At 38.9% G+C, this 27500-nt stretch overlaps 2 protein-coding genes across 3 annotated transcripts in view; one reads left to right on the plus strand and one right to left on the minus strand.

Annotated features, from left to right (window-relative positions):
• Positions 1–12706, minus strand: part of si:dkey-82f1.1 (DENN domain-containing protein 2A) — a 38842-nt gene extending 26136 nt beyond the window's left edge. The window contains exon 1 of one of the 2 annotated variants that reach the window (XM_047819860.1): positions 12357–12706. The gene's annotated coding sequence lies outside the window, so the exon portion shown is untranslated. The remainder of the gene's footprint in view (positions 1–12356) is intronic. The other variant, XM_027163998.2, reaches the window with a different exon arrangement.
• Positions 12707–19234: 6528 nt separating this feature from the next.
• adck2 (aarF domain containing kinase 2) lies at positions 19235–24007 on the plus strand. The gene is made up of 8 exons (XM_027163810.2): positions 19235–20471; positions 20692–20838; positions 20963–21091; positions 21188–21283; positions 21433–21678; positions 21849–21977; positions 22087–22140; positions 23778–24007. Exons 1-8 carry the CDS (start codon positions 19620–19622, stop codon positions 23919–23921), a joined length of 1797 nt encoding a protein of 598 aa, XP_027019611.1. The 5' UTR covers positions 19235–19619; the 3' UTR covers positions 23922–24007.
• The last annotated feature ends 3493 nt before the right edge of the window (positions 24008–27500 follow it).

The following is a 27500-nucleotide window of genomic DNA, read 5'->3' on the forward strand; positions in this document are numbered from 1 at the left end:
TGTTTACTGCTCCACTGCTTTATTGCCTCGACTCCTTCCAGCTACTTTAGGAATACTGCAGAGTCTCTTCTTTGTCCTATTTTCTATTGTACAACGTGACCCTATAACACAAGCCTATTTCCTCAATGATGTGGAGAAAGAGACAGCCATCTGCTTCAGGCAATAAAAAGTCCCATATGCCCCGACTGACCTCTTACCTGTCCTACATCCTGATCCACTGTTCAGATAAAATGACTGGTTGTGCATAAACTTGTTCTGCTATGCTGTTTAACAAGCCTTTGGGTATATATACTTCAACACAATGGTTTTCCTCAAGGAAGAAATAAATGCTGTCGTCTTCTTTATGAAGCACATGAGAGTAGACATGATTGTCGGGATGCTAACGGCTATGCTTTGGGTTAGAACGTATTAAGCAATGCTAAAATGAAATCAATACATTTTACAGCATAAAAAAAACAACAACAGTCTTTTAAATAAACACTTTACTCAACACGCATGCTTAAAAGCCTACATCTTTATGCACCATTACACTTTAGTATTCAACCTGCCCCATAGCCTATAAACACAAGACACACAAAAGCAGACTGATTGAATACGAGCGCTATTAGTCTGTTTAAAAGTGATAGGCATCAGTTAGTGGACTCTGTTGAGAGTTTGTGGGTATTAGTTAGGGTCAGAGCCGGGCCATCAGCCTCCATCGGTTACATAACTAAGCATTCGCTTTAAACAGCAGATCAGTATCAAGACACTGTCACCAGGGGTTGGGTACACACAGTGTTAGAGAAAAACAAGAGAAATAAAGAACCGCTGGAGGCTAATCGTTTGTAACGATAAACATAAACAAGTGTTTGTGGGACTTTCCAAAAAAAAGGAGATAATTATACAAATATGTGTTTGGGGTGAATGTGTTTCCTGCAGGTTTACTGAGAAAAATATTATGCTTCATAAGCTCTCCCGTGGATGGATGGATGGATGGATGGATGGATGGATGGATGGATGGATGGATGGATGGATGGATTGATGGACGGATAGATAGATAGATAGATAGATAGATAGATAGATAGATAGATAGATAGATAGATAGATAGATAGATAGATAGATAGATAGATAGATAGATAGAATTTAAAAGAGGAACAGTAAAACCGTCATAAAAAAAATTACATAAAGGTTTTTGTGTGTGTGTGTGTGTGTGTGTGTGTGTGTGTGTGTGTGTGTGTGTGTGTGTGTGTGTGTGTGTGTGTGTGTGTGTGTGTGTGTGTGTCTGTGGACATGGCTGAGCAGCCATCTGTGTTTTATTTTAAATCCCAAATGCAAAGAAAACTCAGACTACTCCTTCTTTCCAGATCTCTTTCTGTTGTGGACAATAGAAGCCAAACCCTGGATAGTAGGAGTATTCTGCACACACACACACACACACACACACACACACACACACACACACACACACACACACACACACACACACACACACACACACACACACACACACACACACACACACACACACACTCAATCACAGGGCAAGGGGCCAGGTCAAAGTTGACCCCCACAGGACGTCAAAAAAAGTTCTAAGGATACACAGACTCAGATCAGGAGTCTAAACAAGTTTAAGAAATGATTAAACAAGTGTAAATTAATGTGCTACTATGATGAGATATTTCTATGTCTTTAGGTCAGCTATCGCAAAGGTTATTATTGTAAAATATTAAAAACACTAGCATGAAGCCTATATTGTAAGTGCTTGTCATCGACAGTTTGCAAAGAAACGACAGCACGCTGGAGCGCTGAAGGTCAACATTTAGCCTATGGTGGCTGTTCTCACTGATATTCTTTGGTATTCTGAAAGGTTAAGCTGCCAGATTTCTCTCTTTCTATCTATCTCGCCTCCCTCCTCCTCCTCCTCCTCCTCCTGCTAACAGCTGCTTCTCATAAAGCCTGTCCACAGCGGCCAGCTCTGGAAGACCCACTAAACGCATGACATCATGCTCACTGCACCTCTGAGCAAGAGAGAGAGAGAGAGAAAGAGAGCGAGAGAGAGAGAGAGAGAGAGTTTGGGGGAGTTTAGGTTCCACATACCTAAAATATGCAACTGAACCATGCCTACTTGGTAAATACAAGCAAATAACTATACTATATACCAGCATTACAGCCAATCCTGAGGACTTGTTGCTCCGTCACAATCAACCACGAGCTACGGAAGAAAAAAAATAATAATTTCGTTTGTGTCCATGTGAGGATTCTGCTACCATGAACTGAGCTGACTTGTGTATTTTGTCTCAGTTTATGTGCTCCTCGGCTCACAGGGGAAACTTTCTCTGCAATCAATTTCATGCACCACTAAACAAGTAGCAAAGCTGTGATCGAAACGCAGTGTGTGTAAGAGTGTGGAGTGTGTGTCTATTCTTCTGCACTGGTGGAGGCTCTCAGTGGGGGACTAACTTTTTACCCAGTGCCTCCGACTACATTCAGCAGTCAGTGAAGGCACATTCCACTGAAAGAGAGAGAGAGAGAGAGAGAGAGAGAGAGAGAGAGAGAGAGAGAGAGAGAGAGAGAGAGAGAGAGAGAGAGATGTTTTGAGTGATCATATGATGATGTAGGTTGTTGTTTTTTCCCTAATTACACACCCAATTTTTCTTTATGACTTCATGTCAATCATTTATACCTGTTTGTCATTTTTGATATTATTTCTGTTATATTAATAGTAATAATAATAAAAAAAGATTAATTGGTGAAACTAATCCAGTTCTTAAAGCTGTCTTGTTAAACACTCGCTTAGACCGCTGGTAAACATTCATTTCCTACATTTGTCTGTGCTCAAACACACTAAACACCAACGCACACTTGCTACTCAATCAAAGCCCCCGTACTTCTATTGTTAAGGAAAGGATACAAATCAGACAGGAACTTGACTGGATACTGCAAACAATTACTTAATGGGTCTATCTGTGTTATTTATTAGTCTAATATGAAGTGCTTTTTTACTAATCTAGTGTCCACCTAACTAACTATTTAATGTTACAATGGCAGCATGGCCTCAAATAAAGGCAGATCTTGGTAAAAAAAAAACAAAAAAAACAACAACAACAAGAAAAACAGGACGGCTCGTATCGTGCCTTCTCTACGTACACATGTGCATGTCCTACGCTGAGTGACAAGGTATTCTGTAACAATTCCCAGTGGACCAACAGGTCAAAGAAGAGGAAGATGTCTATAGAAAATGCCTCAATCTCAGTCCAGCTGTCTATCACCATAGAACAATGGGCTGGTCTTGTGTGCAGCAAAACTCTCATCCCACACTTATTATATTTGTCCTTGGTGTTCAACATACTATATGATGTGACGAATGATTCAGGAAAGAAGGATTTAAATTTAAATTAAAAGAAGACATCGAAGTATGGACCTTTCTACAAACCCAAAACAAGTTTGAGCCTTGCTCTGGGTGCAGCTGCTACGAACACAGGTCAAGACAAGAAATCAAGACGCTTTCCGAAAAAAAGATCTTGTCTTGTCTGCTTATTTTTAATCCGACAGCCTTTCTGCCCTACTGAGCCAGAGAATGTGCCGAAATCATGACATATTTCTACAGAACGTGATCGTACAGATCGTTATGCTGTTTGATCTCATTCAATAATAGACTGTCCACTATCTAGTGCAACGTTTTGTTTTTTTTTTTATTTCATTTTATCATACTATGTCTATGGGTGTAGGGTGGAGAGACCAACCTGGCTTACATCCAACACAAAGCATTTACTGTTACTTACAGGAACAGAATAACCTGCTAAATAACTGTATAAAGCTGTAATAAAGCTATTACAACCTGGATGTGGGTATATTCTTCACATTTTTTTCGCCTTGCACCCCTCACAAGTCGCTCAGGTTTGCTGACTGTGGAACGGTTGGACGCTTTATGTCCCAGAAAGCCCTCATGTCTGACATTATTTACATTTACACTACATTATTTCCTGTTCAGTGTCACCAAATGATAATGAGGTTCTCTTCTGAATCTGGTTCCTGTCAAGGTTTCTTCCTCATATCTCTGCACTGCACCTCTTATTGCCTTTATTAAGAACTTTATTTCTTTTATTGCTCTTTTTTATTCTATTTTATTCATTTTTCATTCACACATTTTTATGTTTACTTTTTACTTTACTGTATGACATTTAGTGTGGACAGCAAAGTAAGAATTTCATTGTGCAGGGAAACATGCTTTCTGTCTGTGCGTATGACAATAAACACTTTGAATCTTAAATCTTGAATCTTGAATATCATCTCAGGGAGTTATTCAGCACAGTAAGTCTTCTGTGGGATCGGTCCTGATAGGCTAGCCTTCACTCCCCATGCTCAGCACTGAGTCTTCAGCAACCATGACCCTGTTCTCAGTCCATTAGTTGTCCTTCCTTAGACCACCTTTGGTAGGTAGTAACCACTGCATACTAGGAACACCTCACAAGACCGGTTTTGGAGTTTCTCCGACCCGGTCGTTTAAGCACACATTATGGTTCTTGTCAGAGTTACTCGTGCTCCCTTTTCACCAGAAAGAACCGGGTGCTGGTTCAGAGCTAGTGCTGGTGCTGGTTCAAATTCGGTTCCACTGGCGAGCCTTCTAAGAACCGAAGTCTTATGTCACTGTATATGTCTCATCTTTCCCAAGCAACGTTAGCGCAGCAGCGGCAAACACAAACACAACAACAATGGCGGATGTCGCTTTACTGTTAATGCTCATGGCTTTGCAAACCTACATTGGCACCCAAACACGGCGAACCCGACGTGTACGTGCGGCTCCGTGTAATCTGTATAAACGGAGGTTGTAATCGAGAAAGTACATAACGTTATTTTATCATTAACACAGAAAAAAGTTAGCTTTAGCATGTAGCTACCTACTATCATGTGTGCTGATAATTGATCATATTGCGGTAAAGTAAAAGTGTATTAAACATTAGTATACTTAAGGTACATTATCAAAGGCGCTAACAGTAGCCCCGCCCACAGCCCCTGATGCAAGCGGTTCTTAAGAAAGAATCGATTCTAATGAACGAAACCAGCACTCAAACTGCCTTGGTGGAAAAGGGTCATCTGACCCTTACACTTGACACATCAACACTAAATTTTGTGTTGGAAAAGTAACGTAATTATATATACATATGTACATTATAACAAATTACATATTATAAAGGGGAGGGGAGAAGTCACAGAAATGTCTACAGTAATGCTAACTGATAGATACACACTGAGTAAGCAGTCAGCTTGTATATCATGTTTTATCTTTTTACTACATTTACGGCATTTAGCAGACACCCTTATCCAGAGTGACTTACAACTGAGCAAGTGAGGGTTAAGGGCCTTGCTCAGGGGCCCAGCAGTGGCAGCTTGGTGGACCTGGGGTTCGAACCTATGACCTTCGATCAGTAGCCCAACCCCTTAACCACTGAGCTACCACATCCCAGGTCCCTTACATACAGTACCGGGACTGGATTACTGTGTACAGGCCACATCCTACACATATACTCACCCTGTCCATCAGGACCACTGAGCAGATTATTCTCTCTGTGTAAGTCTTGTCTTTTTTTGGTTGGATATTTTTAGTTGGTGAACTGTCCTTTACACTATTATATACACTGATACACTGACTGTCACGGTTTATCCACAAGGGACACAAGGCTGGAGAAATCACCTCAAATGGGACTCTAGACATTTATAGTCCACTGTGCTCACACAGACTCGTACACATTTACAACTATGGGAAATTTAGAGTATTCAGTCTGCCTACTTGCATGTTTTTGGCTGTGGGAGGCAAATGAAGAGCAGAAAGAAACTCATACGGTCACAAAGAGATCACGCAAAACTCCACACAGATCAAGTTCAGGATTAAACTGGTGACCTTGGAGCTGAAAAGCCGTGCCACCCTGCTGACAAATAATGTTGACCCAAGGACCAAATAATGTCTTATCAGTGGTGATGCCTTTGCATTGATGGGCAAGCAGAAGGAGGAAGTAGTATAAGGTATTGTAGAGTATATTAGTGTAGAACAGAGTAGAGAATTGTAGAGTAGAGTAGTATAGAACAGAGTATTGTGGAGTAGTGTAGAGTAGAATATTGTAGAGTAGTGTGGAACAGAGTATTGTAGAGTAGAGTAGTGTAGAACCAATTAGAGTATTGTAATGTAGTGCAGAGTAAATTATTATAGAGTAGTGTAGAACCGAGTAGAGTATTATGAAGTGGAATAGTGTAGAACATGTAGAACAGAGTAGAGTATTATGGAGTAGAGTAGAGTAGAACATGTAGAACAGAGTAGAGTATTATGGAGTAGAGTAGTGTAGAACATGTAGAACAGAATAGAGTATTATGGAGTAGAGTAGTGTAGAACATGTAGAACAGAGTAGAGTATTATGGAGTAGAGTAGTGTAGAACATGTAGAACAGAGTAGAGTATTATGGAGTAGAGTAGAGTAGAACATGTAGAACAGAGTAGAGTATTATGGAGTAGAGTAGAGTAGAACAGAGTAGAGTATTATGGAGTAGAGTAGAGTAGAACATGTAGAACAGAGTAGAGTATTATGGAGTAGAGTAGAGTAGAACATGTAGAACAGAGTAGAGTATTATGGAGTAGAGTAGAGTAGAACATGTAGAACAGAGTAGAGTATTATGGAGTAGAGTAGTGTAGAACATGTAGAACAGAATAGAGTATTATGGAGTAGAGTAGTGTAGAACATGTAGAACAGAGTAGAGTATTATGGAGTAGAGTAGTGTAGAACATGTAGAACAGAGTAGAGTATTATGGAGTAGAGTAGAGTAGAACATGTAGAACAGAGTAGAGTATTATGGAGTAGAGTAGAGTAGAACATGTAGAACAGAGTAGAGTATTATGGAGTAGAGTAGTGTAGAACATGTAGAACAGAGTAGAGTATTATGGAGTAGAGTAGTGTAGAACAGAGTATTGTAGAATAGAATGGAGTTGAGTATTGTAGAGTAGAATGGAGTTGAGTATTGTAGAGTAGAATGGAGTTGAGTATTGTAGAGTAGAATGGAGTTGAGTATTGTAGAGTATTATGCAGTAGAGTAGAACAGAGTATTGTAGAGTAGAATGGAGTTGAGTATTGTAGAGTAGAATGGAGTTGAGTATTGTAGAGTAGAATGGAGTTGAGTATTGTAGAGTAGAGTAGTGTAGAACAGAGTAGAACAGAGTAGAGTATTATGCAGTAGAGTAGAACAGAGTATTGTAGAGTAGAATAGAGTTGAGTATTGTAGAGTAGAGTATTATGCAGTAGAGTAGAACAGAGTATTGTAGAGTAGAATAGAGTTGAGTATTGTAGAGTAGAGTATTATGCAGTAGAGTAGAACAGAGTATTGTAGAGTAGAATAGAGTTGAGTATTGTAGAGTAGAGTATTATGCAGTAGAGTAGAACAGAGTATTGTAGAGTAGAATGGAGTTGAGTATTGTAGAGTAGAATGGAGTTGAGTATTGTAGAGTAGAATGGAGTTGAGTATTGTAGAGTATTATGCAGTAGAGTAGAACAGAGTATTGTAGAGTAGAATGGAGTTGAGTATTGTAGAGTAGAATGGAGTTGAGTATTGTAGAGTAGAGTAGTGTAGAACAGAGTAGAACAGAGTAGAGTATTATGCAGAGTATTGTAGAGTAGAATAGAGTTGAGTATTGTAGAGTAGAGTATTATGCAGTAGAGCAGAACAGAGTATTGTAGAGTAGAATGGAGTTGAGTATTGTAGAATAGAAGAGTAGAACAGAGTAGACTATTGAGAGTTGAGAATTGTAGAACAAAGCAGAGTGTTGTAGAGTAAAGAAAAGTAGTGTAGAAAAATAATATTAGCCTTATATAATATTATAGCCTTATAATATTGCAGAGTATTCTAGAACATAGTAGAGTATTGATTGTAGAATAGTGTAGAACAAAGTAGTGTGTAGTGGAGTAGAGTATTGTAAAGTAGAGTAGTATAGAACAAAGTAGTGTAGAGTAGCCAAGAGTATCATTTAGTAGATTTAAGTTCTACTATATGGTAGAAGAGAGTAGAGTATAATAGACTACAGATGAGTAGAGTATTGCAGAACTTTATTCATTCCCAAAACAAGATGCAAATTGCTGAATAATTTCACAAAGTATGACAAATAAGAAGGAGAGAATACAAATATAATTAACTTTCCAAGTTCTTTACAGACTGAGACTGAAATGTCAGTACAGAGTAACTAGTAACTAAAGCAGGAATAAACAACATCAACAGATTTCCAGGACATGAAATAGGACATGAAAGTCAAAACTCAAACAAAATGTACTTGAAGTAAAAGACTAACTTTTCCCATATGGTATTCCCCATATGATACTATGACAAGTTTGCTGGTTTTAGTCACGTCCTGGGATTTTAGCCTTTCGGCTCATATATGACTGTGGTATATCATTACATTTCTTTCCCTTTTCCCTGTGTCTTCTCTGTGCGCTGACTCTGTGCCAGGTCTCTAGTTACCCTTCCTGTTTTCCCTCACGCTTCTGTGGTTCCGCCTGACCATTCCCACCGGCAATCCTGCTCCCAGCCCTGTGCTCAAAGCATAGACAGATTCCTACAATTCCCTGCGATGTTCCCAGAGGAGTCCAGCGTGGCGAGAGCTTGGGAAAGTGCTCTTCCGGAGTCAAGGATCCACCAAGCAACAGACAGTTTTGGTCTCTGTAACCGTCCCAACCCCCAGTTTTCGTAATCAACATTTCCAGAGTGAATAAAACGCAGGCAGCCAAAGTGATTCGAAATGAACCACAAAACTTGATGTCTAAGAGTCTAAACTCTTTTAGACTCTTAAAAGAAGTGAATCAAATATATTTAATAAGTCTTTTAAAAACGTATGGCACAATTTTTCTTGTCAAATACGGGCACCCGAATCCCTCATGATGATCTTTTCAAAACATTTTCCAAGAACTGAACCATCCGGAAATATCCTCCAACCTACCGCAATTACACAACTACAGTGTGCGTTTCGATCTAGATAATTGTCACAATATTGAATTAATCCATCATGGATTGCAATAAGACCACACAAACAACTGCAGACAAGTTTACACAGGACGTCGCTGTAGCCGGCCTCCAAGATTAGAGACTCGTCTTGCACGGCAAGCCAAAAGCCAAAGACTTTGGTGGAAAAATTTTAGCTCCACTACATCAAGATAATGGATGAAGATGCTGGTGTCTACGTTAAATATGCTAGAAAGGCAAAGCTTTTTCCTCACTTCAGTCTTCCCAAAATAGGGTTGTGGAAGTGAAGGCTTTGAACAAGGGATAGTTCAACGACCCCGTGATTTGAACTCTGTAGCCGAAACTATGACAACATTCCGATCTTGCTCTTATACTAATAGAAAAAGGACAAAAGCATTTAGTTTATTGGTATGAAGAGTTATAGCCAGTGCAAGTTACAAACAGAAGGCTGTCTAAAGGATGTAGAACACCTTACAACATACGTACAAATTACTTTCACCATTGGACTGTTCGAAATAGGTCGTGTCGCCCACGCGAAGGCAGACATCACTGCGAGTCTTGTCGCGTGTTGGTACTTTATTGATCCTCAAACTTCCATTTATCTTAAGATTAAAAAGCACAAAGAACCGCTTTAACAAGTGTGATTGTGCGAAGTCACACCATATTTGGAGTGGAGGTTTACATCCCAGTATGTCTTACTATAGAAAACAAACTTAATCTACTGCCACTTCCTCTCCCCCTTCTTTCTCATCCTGGGTTTTATAAAAAAAAAAAAAACAGCTCTACAAAGTGCACTGAACCTTGACAGGGCCCATGTCATAGCAGCAGCTTGCAAGCATGGTTCTAGTGGCAGCAGGGGGTGGGAGCGAGCGAGGCTGAAGGAGGAAGGGAATGGAAGGAGTGTGTGTGTGTGTGTGTGTGTGTGTGTGTGTGTGTGTGTGTGTGTCTGTGTGTCTGTGTTGTGTGTGAAGGAAGGGGGCGGGCGGTGACCACAGCATCTGTGCTCCGTTCCCAACCACTGTAGCACAAAAGGCAGAAATCTTGTGGAATCCTGAGCAGCCAGAATTCCCTCACCAGCACAGTGCATTCTGTAAGCGCTGCCACGGAGACAGCCAAGCCATGAAAGAGACCCGAAGTGAAAAGACTCCCTGGTGAATTACTGTAGCAGTACAGTTCCACTGCATTATAATTACTATGACTGAGCATCTGACAAAATGCATGGTCTGTATTTATGCAGAAGATCAGCACTATTAAGGCCAGATGTCACTTCATACAAGCGTTAATCTAGAGTTCAAACAAGAGCCCATACAACAGGCTATCATGTCTTGGGTGCTTGTGCATACACACACACACACACACACACACACACACACACACACACACACACACACACACACACACACACACACACACACACACACACACACAAACACAGAGCTTATGTTTTTCATTTATGATATTGTAAGTAATAAGTGTGTCTATGTAAAGAAAGCGTGTTATGATGTCCTGAAATTGTATAAGTGAACTCAAAAAATCACGTGTAACTCAATTAACTCAAACAATCAAAATTGTCTACATGTAAAAATATGTTGATCACATGTTCAATTAAGTGATTCAGTGAGTCATGTAATTAAACGATTCATGTGAGGGAATAATTGCATTCATAGGGGGAAGATTTATATGGAAAAATGAACTGTTTTTTTATATTATTTTTTTAAAATTACACCCAAAATAAATGAATAATATGAAAGAATCAAATGTGGAAATAAATGAATCGTGGATGAAAATATCACTGAGTCATGTGGAAATAAATGAATCATGCGAACAAAATCCCATCAAAACAGAAGTGAAAATGAACTACATGGAGAGAAAAAAAAAACATCACGTGAAAATAAAGCAATTACTTCAAAAGCATGAGGTGTATTTAAGTGACGCCTGAAATTCGCACGGAAATTTGTTTTCAAATCGTTTCGCAGAAGCCTCTCAGCTAAACAAGTACAGATGTAATGGATTAAATAGGAATGCACTGGGAATACATTTGTTATTGTGCTCCAACAAGACAAACATTTCATAAGCATATCAAGTAAGATGGATGCTGCTTCATCTTTTTTTGTAATCCTCCAGTTTAGAGGAGTTCAATGTAAACAGCCTTTACTATCAAACAGGCCTGCAATCACATAACAGACTCCTGTTCAAATCCACTACAATACACACAGAACTTTACTGCTCTACACGAGACATCCGGCTCTCTCATGATTCACTGTTCACCTGAAAACATTCTCTACCACCTGGAGATGTGAAGTGTAATAAACCGTGTCACCGGACAATAATTACATACTCTGTAGACTCCGTGACATGCTGAAGAGCTGGATTTGCTAAATAAGTTGTTGAGTCGAAAACTTAAGACTCATGAATCCAAACCACAGTATGGATATGAGTCAGTGGCCGCCGTGACAAAGCTGAGAGACATCCGGAAAAGCTCAGAAATTTAATTAAGCTTTATTCCTCTTTGAATTCATCTTCCAAGACGTGTGTTCAGTTTAAAAAACGTAGCTCTTAGTGCTAAAAACCAGACACTACTGTACACCCTGGGTAGTAAACAATACTACACTGAGCTCGGCAGTATGATATGTATTATTGTGTATCATTAACTGATTAATCAGTGAAGAAAAGAAACTATAATATTTCCTTATAATAAAAAAAATCCTTTTCAAGGTTCTTTGTCTTGGAAATGTGTATCATGAAGTATGTTTTTTTTTGTCACATTGTACGTATAAGAACGAAAGTAAAAATCACTGCTCCTTGGTAATTGGCTGATTTATCTGAAGCGTCAGGTAGATTTAGTGTTGCTTGATGAAAGTTATCTTCGCTCCAGCTGCTCTGTTTACCCCACTCTTTTCACTCTATCTCTTTCAGTGGTGCAGTTAAGAGAGACCATTGTTCTGGGGGGGGGGGGGGGGGGGGGGGGGGGGGTGTTAAAATGACTCGCCTCACTTATCCAATTACCTTCTTCTCTATCTGCCTGTGCTGGAATGCACCTATTTAACACACACCTCTTTCCTAGCTAGTGCTAGGCACCTCTTACTGAACCCTGTCTGCACTCACAGACTGAATGGAAAAGAAGCTCGTGCTCATTGATGAATCTTCTACAGAGTAACAGATGAACTCCTTTCGCACACACGGTATTATTTTGACTTAAGAGATGAAACTCGAACAGTATAGGCTTTCTATTAAGCATTCAGATGCACGTGCACACACACACACACACACACACACACACACACACACACACACACACACACACACACACACACACACACACACACACACACACACACACACACACACACACACACACACACACACACACACACACACTGCTGTACCTGGCTTGGTTGCTTGAGCCCTGCAGAAGCTCTCTTGTAGTGGTCTTTCATTTTGTGAAATCTGACACTACTGAGTACAGCAACATCCACTCAATGTTTTCTTCTGGAGCAGCCAGTCCTTCTTTTTTGTCCTTTTTCTTTCACCCCTTCCAAACACTCTTTCCTTGATCTTCCTCTCTTCTCTGAGAGCCCCCCAAGGTTTTCTTATTCCCCTCCCAATACGTGAAATGAGAAGGAAACTTCAAGCAAAGTCTAAAAACTCTACCAACTCCACCAACTTCAGCCCAAGCAACCTTATCTCTCCCTCCTGCCTCTCTGTGCACTCTTCTCTCTCTCTCTCTCTCTCTCTCTCTCTCTCTCTCTCTCTCTCTCTCTCTCTCTCTCTCTCTCTCTCTCTCTCTCTCACATGCTCTTTCTCTGCACTTTTCCCACCCCTCCCTCCTTTCTCACCAAGACCCCCCTCCCACTCTGCCCCTCTCTCTCCTTCTTTCCCTCCTCCCCTTTCCCATCATCCCTCCACCCCCTACTGCTGAACTAATCTGCAGCTGGCCGAGTGATTGGAGGTCTGGTTGTCTTGGTGATGAAGTGTCCTATTTTAACAGCAAAGGAAAACAAGCCTTAAAACTTAAATGACAGCCAAAGAAAAAAAAAACAATCTTTATATACTTGATTAGGAGGGTGTATACATACATACATACATACACCCTCCTAATCAAGAATATAAAGAGTGTTTATATATATGCTGTTACTGATAATAATAATACTGATAACTAGATTAACACACATAGATTTAGATACAATTATACCTTGAAAATTATTTCATACCTGATTATATTGTTGTTGTTGTTGTTTTATTGGTTGTTTGTTTTTGTTTTTTATTTAATGCTCCCTTTAAAAATGCTGCAAATATTTAAAAAAAACAATGCTAAATGAAATAGTCATAGTTCTAGTTTAAAAGAACGACGAGTCTGTTTCCGTAATTAATAAAGTACTGTTTTTAAGTTTATTTGTACAGCGCTTTTTAAACACCAGACATTGTCTCTTAGCAGCTTTACAGAAGTATGGAAACAGATTAAAGTTTAAAGTTTAAAATGAAGTTACTATTTCTCTTTAACATTTTTTCTCTAATGATCAGGCCTGAGGTGATGATGGTGAGGAAAAACTCCATGAGATGACATGAGGAAGAAACCTTGAGAGGAACCAGACTCAGAAGTGAACCTCATCCTCATTTAGGTGACACTGGACAGGAAATGTAAATAATGTCCTTTCTACAACAGTGTGTAGTCGAGTGGAGCTCCTGAGGAACTAACAGGTCAGGGTTATTTCTGAGTTCATTATAAACTTAACACTAATTCCTTCCTGCTGAAGTCTTCACATTTAAATACTAATACTGCAGAGTTTTAGATCAGTTTCAGTGATTCCTACGCTGTTCCACAAATATATCAACATCTTATCGACAGCTGAACATCCATTCAATTCAGTTTAATTCACTTTTATTTGTAGCACTTTTAACACTGGACATTGTCTCAAAGCGGCTTTACAGAACATCAAATCTTTATGTACATTTATTTCCATTTGTCATTGTTTAGCTCTAATGAACAAGCCTGAGGTGACGGTGACAGTGACAAAGAAAAACTCCTTAAGAAGGTAAGAAACCTTGAGAGGAACCAGACTCAAAACCAGACTTATTGACACCAGAGAGTGAGATTATAATTATAAACAACGCAGAGTGTGAATTAACATACATCAGGTCAATAAAGTGTAACCTAAAGTGTTTTTTCATACTGTGAATGGAGGCACAACCAAAACAACTAGAACTAGAAGTATGAACTGTGGATATGAGGCAAGTGCCATCAAGACTAAAAGCGACAATGTAGCGTGCACAAGAACACAAGAATAGACAGAAATGGCAGCGAGACAGTGAAAAGTAGACTTTAATTCGATTAAATTGTTGAGCCATGGTAAGACTTGGTTATGTGATGTGATGTAGTTCTGTGACCATTGGTGCTACCATGACAGCAAAAAAGAAACCTGAACAGGAAATTCATTTAAAAACGTGCATCAGTTTTCCTCTACAGAGAGAATGGGAGAATAAAATGCTTCATCCAAGACATGTGAGAGCATCGACTTCTACTTAGGAATATAACATCCCTCATAACTGTCCTCTTCTATACATAAGCTGAAGTGATGGAGAAGGTTTGCTCTAGAGAAGACAGAGAAGAAAGTATGTGTAGAATGTTGTCGTAGATGGTTGACTTTAGCTGGGTTGATGTTGTCTACGTGCAGACTCGGACTTTAAGAAACTTGAGGCATGAGAAAATAAACACAATCACGTTTGACAAATTTCACTATTTATTTTCTGGTTTGTAATCATTTCCCAAGCAAATAGTTGGATGCGGTAGCCTAGTGGTTAATGTGTTGGGCTACCAATCGGACGGTTGTGAGACCGAGTCCTACGTCCACCAAGATGCCACTGCTGGGCCCCTGAGCAAGGCCCTTAACCCACAATTGCTCAGTTATATAAAAATGAGATAAAATGTATGTCGCTCTGGATAAGGGTGTCTGCTAAATTCTTTAAATAGTTGTTATTTTATCGCTGATTATAATATTATTAAAAATAATTCTTTATCTCAACTAAAATATGGGCCTAAAAGCATTGAGGAGTGAAAAACCCTCAGTGTGACAGTTAATATATATATATATATATATATATATATATATATATATATATATATATATATATATATATATATATTAAAAACCTACTGATAAGGAAATAAATCTTTAAGTAGTAGTGAAGATTTCCACCGAGTTAATTGTTAGCACGGTGCTCATTGGTAGCCCCTTCTGGTCAAATTTGTTTCTAACAACCAAATCTTTAAAAATAATAATAAAATAAAGTGACCTGACATACGGTGAACCATACTCAGAATTTTTTCTCTGCATTTAACCCATCCAAAGTGCACACACACACAGCAGTGAACACACACACACACCGTGAACATTTAAACATCTAAAACGTTTTACAACTTCGATTTTCTATCTCGATCTCTATGATTCATTTGATGCAAGTGCTTCAGTATTTAAGCATCAGGATTCCTCTAATTAATTGAACGGATTGTCCGGTAAAATGTAGCAATATGTTACGCTGAATGTGTTGGTGTGTGAGGAAATGAGAAGAACATGTGATTTTTTATTAATGATGAGATGAGATGAGTATTGTGGCTGTGACCGGACAGTGTTTGCTTTCTCGTCTAAACCATCTTCATGTCAATTCCAGTGTGCAGATTCTTTTGCTATTTGGTACAAAAGGATCAAATATCTTGAACTTATCACCTTTATATAAATCAAACCACAATAGCATTTTGCTGTTGCCTGACTACAAACACCAGAGAGTGTTATTATGAATATATATATATATATTTATATACAAACCCGATTCCAAAAAAGTGTACAAATTGTGAATAAAAAAGGGAATGCAATAATTTACAAATCTCATAAGCTTATATTTTATTTACAATAGAATATAAGTAGATAGCATATCAAATGTTGAAAGTGAGACATTTTGAAATGTTATGCCAAATATTGGCTCATTTTGGATTTCATGAGAGTTACACATTCCAAATAAGTTGGGACAGGTAGCAATAAGAGGCCGGAAGACTTAAATGTACATATAAGGAACAGCTGGAGGACCAATTTGCAAATTATTTTTTTATGCCCCTATGCTGCGGCGAAAAATAGTGGAGCAATATCCGAAAGGAGTTTCTCAGAGAAAAATTGCAAAGAGTTTGAAGTCATCATCATCATTAGGTCTAACCAGAGTGCAATAGCAGTAAGTGCAGGATATACAGTGTTTACAAGATTTAAATGAGTTAAATAAAGTGGTAATATAGACGTAATTTACAGATGTGTGTGTACTATGAACATAATATACAGATGAATATATATGTGCTATGAGCATAATATACAGATATATATTAATATAAACTAAAATGTACAGAAGGGTATGTGCTATAAACAAAATATATTGTTTATATTTGTTTATATTGTTTATAAAATATATTGTTATATATGTACTATGAACATGTATCTGGAACAATCTCTGTGCATAAGGGTCAAGGCCAGAAAACCATACTGGATGCCCATGAACTTCGGGCCCTTAGACGGCACGGGCACTGCATCACATACAGGAATGCTACTGTAATAGAAATCACAACATGGGCTCAGGAATACTTCCAGAAAACATTGTCGGTGAACACAATCCAACGTGCCATTCGCCGTTGCCGGCTAAAGGTCAAAAAAGAAGCCATATCTAAACATGATCCAGAAGCACAGCCTTTTTCTCTGGGCCAAGGCTCATTTAAAATGGACTGTGGCAAAGTGGAAAACTGTTCTGTGGTCAGACAAATCAAAGTTTGAGGTTTGGAAAACTGGGACACCATGTCATCCAGACTAAAGAGGACAAGGACAACCCATGTTGTTATCAGCGCTCAGTTCAGAAGCCTGCATATCTGATGGTATGGGGTTGCATGAATGCTTGTGGCATGGGCAGCTTGCTTATCTGGAAAGGCACCATCAATGCTGAAAGGTATATCCAAGTTCTAGAACAACATATGTTCCCATCCAGATATATATATATATATATATATATAAAATGTCATTTCTAAAGACTTAGTGGTTATTTGAGTTAATAAGCCTGTTTTTTTTGTCACACCATTTTGTGTAAATTGTACAAATTCTTATGCAGGAAATTACAAATTGACTTTGTAAATTGTCTTCTTTTATGATCAGTTTCATATAGTACAGGAAAGACAAGTATACAATGATATATACAGCAGTATAATTATGGTACAGTAACCAAATAGTAAAATAACAAACAAACAAACAAACAAACAAACAAATAGATAGATAGATAGATAGATAGATAGATAGATAGATAGATAGATAGATAGATAGATAGATAGATAGATAGATAGATAAACATGATCATGAAGATTGTAAAGTCAAATCAAAATAATTCTCTTAGAAAGCAAACATGCATCTTTTTGACATTACAGCTTTATTGCTGGTATATGTCTGGGTGATTAGAGAACTTACATTTTCTGTAGTTTTACATTTAAAAAAAGAAACATGATCCTAAACACAATTTCCATTTAGTTGTCACATTCTGAAAACAACTCATGTTAAATCTAAGCTATGACTCTATTACATTATCAATACCTGATAATGGTGGTTATAACTATATTTATTGAAACACACTGCATGAGCTGCAATCTGTCTGTTTCGGTCTTTTAATGCTCTTGGGTGTGGATCATCCATACATACATACATGCTTTTGTTGTGTGTCTGGGTTTAGATCAAAGGTTTTGCTATCTTCACTGTCATAGATAAGGCTTTAATTATCCTTGGCAAAATGGTTGTTTACTGTAAACCAATCCTTTCTTTTTTGCATTACATTTTACGGCATTTGGCAGACGTCCTCATCCAAGTGCTTTTAAGTCTCTATCAGAGAATACATTAACACTGGTTCACTAGGTTACAGAATTAGGATACCATCAACCTAAAACTCTGTTCAGGTTTTTTTTTTTATTTCATTCAAATATACACATATAATAAACAGGCTAAAGTGCTAGTTGAAGTGTTTCAGGAAGAGCTAGGTCTTCACCCGGTGTATGAAGATAGCCAGTGACTCTGTGAGCTGTTCGGACAACTAGGGGAAGTTCATTCCATCACCTCGGTGCCAGAACAGAGAAAAGACTTGATGTAGAGTCTTGATGCAGTCCTATCTCTTGAGAGATGGTGGAACCAATCGAGCCATGCTGGTAGATCTGAGGGAGTGAAGTACAGTGTGAGGAGTGATAAGAGCTTTGTGTTAAGAGGTGGTCCGTTTTTGGGTGGTGTGTAAGATCTAAGTACCAAATCTAATAAGTACCACAGCAGCTTGCCTTCGTGGAAATCCAACTACTCTGCAATATTATAATCCATCATAAAGCAAGGCTGACTGAATATTGTTCATTTCAGTGAACGATTCGGAAATATACGTGTTATTTTTTTTTATGAATTGAAAATAAATATTCAAAAAACAAAACAAAAAAAAGGTAAACACCTTCAAGAGAACAGAAGAAATTACATCAAGCTTGTAATATGTAAAATATATAACAAAAACAGTAAAGAATAAATAAAATTCAATTCAATTCAATTCAATTATTCAATTAAACCATTGCTAAATAGTGGAAAGTGGGATATACCTCATCAGTAATATCACTAAAACATCTCTTATAGTTTTTCAGTTATCTAACACATTTTTATTAGTTAAATAATAATAAAAAAAGAGATATTCCAGTGATATAATGTGATATAATATAGGATGTGAGTCTGTAAACTTCTGTTCATAGATTAAAAACTTTACTAAAACCTACCAACCATAATGAAAATAGATAGATAGATAGATAGATAGATAGATAGATAGATAGATAGATAGATAGATAGATAGATAGATAGATAGATAGATAGATAGATAGATAGATAGATAAGAATATTGGATACAGTCATGATACAGTGACTGGGTGGAAGTGTATAATAGCAAATAATATCTTTTAAATAAAATAAAAGTCTGGGCACGTGGAAGCGGCCCCACGTGGTGTTTGTGTTTGTTTGTTTGTTTGTTTGTTTGTTTGTTTGTCCCTGAGCTTTTGCCGTAATAAACGTCATTAAGCTGCTTTTAAAATTGAGCAAATATAATGCAGACAAAGTTAAGAAAATAACCACATCATCACACTAAATTGAAATCGAAATCTGTAATACATTCTCCAAAACACAGCCGAAAGCAAACCGGAACACGATTCCACGGTCATGTAAACCTTCCCACACGGAAGGATTTTAAGGTGGCACCACCGGAGAGTGCGGGCAAATATCACAGCAAGTATGAATGAAAACATAAACGCGAGACGTGCGGTTTCGTGATGACGTCATCTGCATGTTAGTCGATTTTATTGGTCGTCTATTACACACGTTATATTTATTATAGGTGACGGATCTGATGTAGCATGAAGCTGTTTAGTTGATGTTAGTTGATGACTATTCTTTGTTCATGGGTTCAGCAGTTTACATGCAGTACTTTGAAACCACCTTCATCTATTGTTAATCCTTTGTGTGTATATAAGAGCTTTATTTCTAGCTCAAATGTGAAATCTGCTCCAAATACTAACTTTATAGATCAAACTAGTAACTGCTGCCAAAGGACGATACGAGTACAAGAGCAAAATGTCTGCATTTTGCACAAAGCTTCTTTCCCAAAGTCTGAGATGTAGCATTCACAGAGTCTCAGCGTCTGTGCGATTCGTCCCATACAGAATCTCCTTTGTCAAGAAGAGCCATCATGTTCTTTCTCGTATACCGAAAGTGGGATTGTTATGTTGGGGGGCAGGTGGAATGGCGTACGCTTCAGCACAAGAGGCAGTGATCCCTCAGAGAACTACAGAGAAAAAGTCTGTTGCTAAAGTGCAGGTCCACAGACTGATATTTGTGTTGAGGCTGGGCATCCGTGCCTTGGTCCTCCTGCTGAAATTTAGCCCTCTTTTGCTGCTCTACCCACTTAGTCTGCTCTCCCAACACTGGACCACATGCTGGATAGACGCCCTGCTCTGGGTCACTGAGACGTCTGGTCCAACGTTTATCAAACTTGGCCAGTGGGCCAGCACGCGGCGAGACATCTTCTCCCAGGAGTTCTGCGACCGCTTTTCCCGGCTCCACGTCAGGGTGCATCCTCATTCATGGAATCACACTAAGCAGTGTCTGAAGCGGGCCTTCGGGGAAGGATGGAGGCAGCTCTTTGTCTTTGATAGTAAGGAGCCTGTTGGCTCAGGATGTGTGGCGCAGGTGTATCGAGCCAAAGCTCGAGTCGCAAGTGTGAAAGACCCAGCGTTCAAGCAGCTGGTAGAGGGACTTGAAAAGGAGGACCTGCTGGAAGCCTGGGAGGTTCCAGGCTTTGGAGACATTTTGGGATATTTCTGGGGGTCCGAAAAACCAGATGTGGAGATGTCCGAGAACGCAAACGGAGGTTCTGCTGAGGTTCCACATGCAGAGGTTAAGGGGCTAATACCAGTGGCAATTAAGGTACACTTAAACACACTCTACTTCCGATGTTTGTGAATAAACATTTTTATTATATTAGTATAAAATTAAAATATGTTGTAAAAACTGGAGCAGTTAGTAAGTAAATATTATTACATCCTGTCTTTCGCACTCTGCTGTGCAATAGCTGTGTGACTCAATATCATTATATGATAAAGTGTTGCAGTGTCACAGGAGTCTTCCTACTTTTTTTTGGATGCAGGTGCTTCATCCTGGCATCAGGAGACAGGTTCAGATAGACCTGATTCTAATGAAGGTAGGCAGCGTGCTCATCAGCTGTTTACCAGGCATCAAGTGGCTCAGTCTACCCGAAGTCGTTGATGAATTTGAGAAGCTCATGACTAAGCAGGTAGTCCTTCCATCTTCCCCAGATACACATGCAAACTCTTACGCACACCATCCATCCATCCAACCATCCATTCATCCATCCATCCACCCATCTATCTACTTAAAACCCTTTACTTTGGTTGCAGATAGACCTTCGTTTTGAAGCAAGGAACATGGAGAAGTTCAAGAACAACTTCAAGGACTCGGAATATGTCAAGTTTTCCACACCACTGAGACCTTTTGTCACAAGGACTGTCCTGGTTGAAACGTATGAGGTCAGGAACTTTATCATAATCAACATCAGTAGATGGCGAGTCGATGTCGGGCTTTGATTGAAGTGCGTTTGTGTGTGTTTTTTTTTTTTGTTTTAGGAGAGTGAACCCATTTCAAACTACCTTAGATCTGAGGTTTCTGTGGATGTGAAGCAGAGAATTGCCCGTATGGGGGTGGACACTCTGCTGAAAATGGTGTGAGGATGAAAACATGCTTATATAATTAATTCATTCTTTGCGTTGTGTAGTGTTTTTTAATTCATGTATATTAAACAAATCAAAATATATTCCTAATTATATACCTTCACATATGGACTTGATGGAACTCTTATCATTCTGTGCAGGTGTTTGTGGATAACTTTGTCCACGGAGACCTCCATCCAGGGAACATCCTGGTTCAGGCGGATCAGGGAGTCTCGGCCCAGGACAAAGCCACACTGACGGATCTGTGGGACACGGTGGTGGTCAGCATGAGACCTTCACCTCCTCCGTTACAGTTGGTGCTGCTGGACACTGGAATTGTGGCCCAGCTGAGCGAGGGAGATCTGCGTAACCTGAGAGCTGTCTTCACAGCCGTCGTGCTGAAGCAGGTATTGAGGTGTTAGGTGTTAGGGTCTGGTGAAAGAGAATAAGGAAAGGAATCTACACTTTCACTTGCTCTTACACCTTTACTCTAGCGGTTACTTGTTTTCTTCTTGGCTCGATATTTCTATTTGCTCGTATTTTTTAATGTGTAAGTCACTTTTTCATCTGTGTAAAGGGGGAGCGTGTAGCAGAGCTCATTCTAAACCATGCCAGAGCAAATGAGTGCCAGGATGTGCCACGTTTCAAAAAGGAAATGGCTGAGCTGGTGAACCTCGCTGTCAGTGACACACTGTCTCTCGGGAAGGTACACCACATATCTACTACACACAAATCTCAGCCTTCAGGTTTTGCATGATATATCACTAGATGAATCAAATACATTTGAATTGATTCCTGTTTTGCTTTCTGTAAAGATTCAGGTGTCGGAACTGTTGTCACGAGTATTCGGATTGCTAATCCACCACAAGGTAGGTGAAGTGTTTAATGTAAGACACACACACACACGCACACACACAACAAACTATGAGTCTTTTTATTCACTTGATTCAATTGAATCCATTCAGTTAAATGATTCGCTCAGATTAGTTCACCAGTTCTTCTAAGAAATATTCTTATATTACTCTTTAGTGTTTTTTATGAGGAATCATTTTTCACATCCAGTCACATCAACACATCGATACATGCATCTAGAATTTGATTCATTGGACTCACTGATTCCTTTGAATGTTCAGTGAATCACAGTCCTGACTTAAAAGGATTCGTTGAGTAAAGAAGTGTGGATCAGACTCGACACTGCATGTTTAAGCATTGACACACGGATATATAAATAAATTATTCATACCCTAAGCTATAAATCCCAAAGGATTCACTGACCTATTGTGTGTTGTGATGTATACAGTGGAGTGGATGACATATGTACGGGGGTGCAGTAGGTATTATAAATAGAGATATATATGGTCTTGATATGTACTGTATGTATGAATGTACAGGATATACAGTAATGAAATATCCAGTAGTGCAAAGATGCCTATTGTTTAGTCTGATGATAAGGTGATAAGGAACCGGTAGCACCTTGCTTAATGGAGGAGGGTAAATAGTCTATGATGATGGTGCTTTCAATGGTAGAAGTTTGAAGCTAGTTGTAAAAGTTCACCAGAATATAGGGACCAGGTACGGTCTTCAACTGCAGCTCAGAGGTGTGATTCCTAACACATCTGAAGTCCACAATGACCTCCTTTGTTTTCCTGGTGTTAAGTTCCACGTTGTCTGTGAAGACCCCCACCTGTTGTTCTGCACAGGCTCTAAACACTCAGCCAGGGGTGCTATAAGGGCCATCTGATTGCTGAGCATTCACAGTGATGGAAGAAAGAGTGAGTGGCTGCTAACCCATTAGAGCTCAACCTTGATCATGAGCTCCATGTTCCCCTGGGAGTGAGGCAGACCTGGTTGTGCAGGGTGCCACATACGCCTGGGGTCAGCAGAGATGAAGTGATCGATCCGAAGCCTCAATCTGCAGTTTATTTTCATGTTTGGCTTTGCAGATTTCTCTCCTCGCTCTGGTAACATTGTAGGTCTCTGTGTCTCCAGACCTGAAGGCTGATGCATGCTTTGAGCAGAAATCAAATCTCCTGCTGTATCAAGGGCTTCTGTTTAGGAAACATTATAGTTGTGTGGTCACCCTGCTGATATGCTCCAGAACAGAGTTGGTGTAGGTAAGGTTTATGTTTATGATGGTATCTGAGTCAACAGTTGCCTCTCCTGCTGAACTCCAGCTCCTTCCAACCAGACTTTAACAGTCCTGATTGTAGACCACACGTTTGATGAATAGTAGAAACAACGACAGATGGTCAGATTGTCCAAGGTGGGGCAAGGGGTATGACTGTAAGCATCAGCCACACTTAATCATGTATACATAATCCATACATTTTATGTCCTCTAGTGAAACAGGAGACGTTTTGTGGAAACTACATTGTTCTTTAATTAAAATGTTATTGTCAATGTTATAAAACAGGTTAAAGCAAATGTATGATGTCTTTACTGTTCATCTTTCACGAGGTGTAGCTTAATTCCATTCATTCACTGTAACATCCATGTTTGTTTGCAGGTGAAGCTAGAGAGCAACTTCGCCTCCATTGTGTTTGCCATCATGGTGCTGGAAGGCTTGGGCAGGTCACTGGACCCAAACTTGGATCTGCTGGAGATCGCTAAACCTCTGCTGTTGAAGAACACCACCTCTTTTCTTTCCTGAGCCCCATATCCACAACGCCGGTCCAATGTAGCTTCTAGTAAACAATCTGCCCGTGGCCTTTTATAAAGATCAGACTCTGAACTGAATATTTTGTGCAATTATTCCTTCAGCAGGAGTGAAATATCATATACACACGGAAAAAAAAAATTTGTTGGTACCCTCGGTCAATGAAAGAAAAACTCACAATGGTCACAGAAAAAACTTTAATCTTTAACTAATAATTATTACAAAAAGTAATAATAAATAATAAAAAAAATTAACTCATGGAACAGGCCTAGACAAAAATGATGGTACCCCTAACTTAATATTTTGTTGCACAACCTTTTGAGGCAATCACTGCAATCAGATGATTCCTGCACCTCTCAGCAGGTATTTTGGCCCAGTCCTCATGAGCAAACTGCTCCAATTGTTTCCGGTTTGAAGGGTGTCTTTTCCAGACTGCATGTTTCAGCTCCTTCCAAAGATACTCAATAGGATTGAGGTCAGGGCTCATAGAAGGCCACTTTAGAATAGTCCAATGTTTTCCAACATCCATGACCTGCGACTGAGACCAAGCTTTCTGACACTGGCCAGCACATTTCTCTCTAGAATCCCTTGATAGTCTTCAGATTTCATTGTACCCTGCACAGATTCAAGACACCTTGTGCCAGATGCAGCAAAGCAGCCGCAGAACATAACAGAGCCTCCTCCATGTTTCACAGTAGGGACAGTTTTCTTTTCTTGATATGCATCATTTTTCCGTCTGTGAACATAGAGCTGATGTGCCTTGGCAAAAAGTTTTATTTTTGTCTCATCTGTCCATAGGACATTCTCCTAGAAGCTTAGTGGCTTGTCAACATGTAGTTTGGCATACTCCAGTCTAGCTTTTTTATGATTTGTTTTCAACAATGGTGTCCTCCTTGGTCGTCTCCCATGTACAGTAGTCCACTTTGGCTCAAACAACGGTGCGATCTGACACTGATGTTCCTCGAGCATGAAGTTCACCTTGGATCTCTTTAGAAGTATTTCTGGGCTCTTTTGTTACCATTCGGATTATCCGTCTCTTTGATATGTCATCAATTTTCCTCCTGTGGCCACGTGCAGGGAGGTTGGCTACCGTCCCATGGATCTTAAATTATTGAATAATATGTGCAACTGTAGTCACAGGAACATCTAGCTGCTTGGACATGGTCTTTTAGCCTTTACCTTTATCATTGTCTATAATTTTCTTTCTAATCTCCTGAGACAACTCTTCCCTTCGCTTCCTCTTAGCTTCCTCAGTCTTTTCTAGGGGTACCATCATTTTTGTCTAGGCCTGTTACATGAGTCTCTCACTCACTCACTCACTCATTTTCTACCGCTTTATCCGAACTATCTCGGGTCACGGGGATCATGTGCAGGCATCATCGGGCATCAAGGCAGGATACACCCTGGACGGGGTGCCAACCCATCGCAGGGCACATACACACTCAAACACTATGGACAATTTTCCAGAGACGCCAATCACCCTACCATGCATGTCTTTGGACCGGGGGAGGAAACCGGAGTACCCGGAGGAAACCCCCGAGGCACGGGGAGAACATGCAAACTCCACACACACAAGGCGGAGGCGGGAATCGAACCCCCAACCCTGGAGGTGTGAGGCGAACGTGCTACCCACTAAGCCACCGTGCCCCCTGTTCCATGAGTTTATTTTTTTAAATAATTCCGTTGAAGCATGGTTGAAAAGCAACGTCTGACTTTCATCGGTTAACATTCATAGAATTTTTATTTATTATTACTTTTGTCAGATTAAAGTTTTTTCTGTGACCATCGTGAGTGTTTTCAACAATTTTGTCCACGTGTGTATCTCTAGTCTCTGTGAGGAAAACTTTGGTTTTAATGACCAACCTTTATAAATCAGGACATACCTCATATACTCCAATAATGAACTTGTTATTAAGAGTAATCGTTAGAGGTTTTAGTCATACACCAAATCGCATCACTCATTTAATTATCGACAGAAATCCTCGTAGTTTTGCCTGCTTGTATACACTGCAAGCACAAATGTCAAATCTTTGTAAATTCTATTTACTGAATGCATCACAGATCAGAAAACCTGAGCCAGAAAAGTGACGGTGGCCTGAAATATACATAGAAATATTCATTACCATTATTTCTATAAATACATTGTATAGAAATATAAAGTGTTTTTATTTTGTAATCTATACTTTGTGTGTTTCCTTTAAATCCAAATAAAATATCGAGGTCCATGCTTTACTGGTCATTTGACTGATACCTGTTTATATAATAGATAACCTCAGGGTTATTTATTTATTTATTTAGTCCAATTAAATTTTATTGTTATTTAATTGAACTTCATGTGAGGTTTTGAGTAATGAACTAAGATAGCTAGAGCAGGCTGGATAAAATGTCCATTTTTTATGTTCTGGTCTAAAAATGTTACTACCTAGGAGAATGAGGATGAGGTTCTTTTCTGAGCCTGGTTCCTCTCAAGGCTTCTTCCTCGTATCATCTCAGGGAGTTTTTCCTTGCCTCCGTCTCTTCCAGCTTGCTCAATTGGGGTAGGGATATTGTCGTTTTTGTGTTAAACCAGTTCTCTGTGTGAAAAATAACGCCTGTGTTGCTTCAATCAGATATTTTACATGAAGTGAGACCTGAAATAAAGCATAATGTGGCACAAATGATGAGTTTGCGTACTTAAATGATGTAAATGACAAATATGATTTTTAATGTAGTAATTATTATTAGGATTTTTTCTTTGTTTTGAAAATATCTTTGAAATTTCTGGGGGTTTTTTCTTTTCTTTTTTTTAAGACTTGGATAGAAGCAAATTTTAAAAATGTCATGTTTGGCCAAACATGAAGCGTCCATACGAAAGTAGACAATTTCAGAGTGAGCGAACTCAAGAGATTCTATTCTTCAAAACAGAATATATGAACATATATATAAATAAAGCTTCTATTCCCTGGGAATATTGGATGTTTCTTATCTTGTGTATAATCTGTATTTTTTCATATTTTTCTGCAGCAAAGAGATCGCACCCTCCAGTGTCACCCATATGAGGATGAGGTTCCCCTTTGAGTCTGGTTCCTCTTAAGGTTTCTTCCTTTACCATCTAAGGGAGTTTTTCCTCCCCACCGTCACCTGTCACCTCAGACTTGCTCATTGGGGATAAATACAAACACATTTACATATATCTAATATTAATTTTGAATTTTGTATTGTATTAATCTGTATATTATTCTTTATATTAACAGTTTGTTCTATGTTTATTTTCAGTAAAGCTGCTATGAGACAATGTCAATCGTAAAAAGCGCTATAAAAAAAACTTGAATTTAATTGAATATAGGACTATATGTATAGGGCTATAATATATATTAGGGTTTATATAATATAGGACTATAATATATATTAAGGTTTATATAACATAGGACTATAATATATATTAAGGTTTATATAATATAGGACTATAATATATTAGGGTTTATATAATATAGGACTATAATATATATAAGGGTTTATATAATATAGGGCTATAATATATATTATGGTTTATATAATATAAGACTATAATATATTAGGGTTTATATAATATAG

Source organism: Tachysurus fulvidraco, chromosome 10 (genome assembly GCF_022655615.1).
Source record: "Tachysurus fulvidraco isolate hzauxx_2018 chromosome 10, HZAU_PFXX_2.0, whole genome shotgun sequence".
NCBI classification, from domain to species: Eukaryota; Metazoa; Chordata; class Actinopteri; order Siluriformes; family Bagridae; genus Tachysurus; species Tachysurus fulvidraco.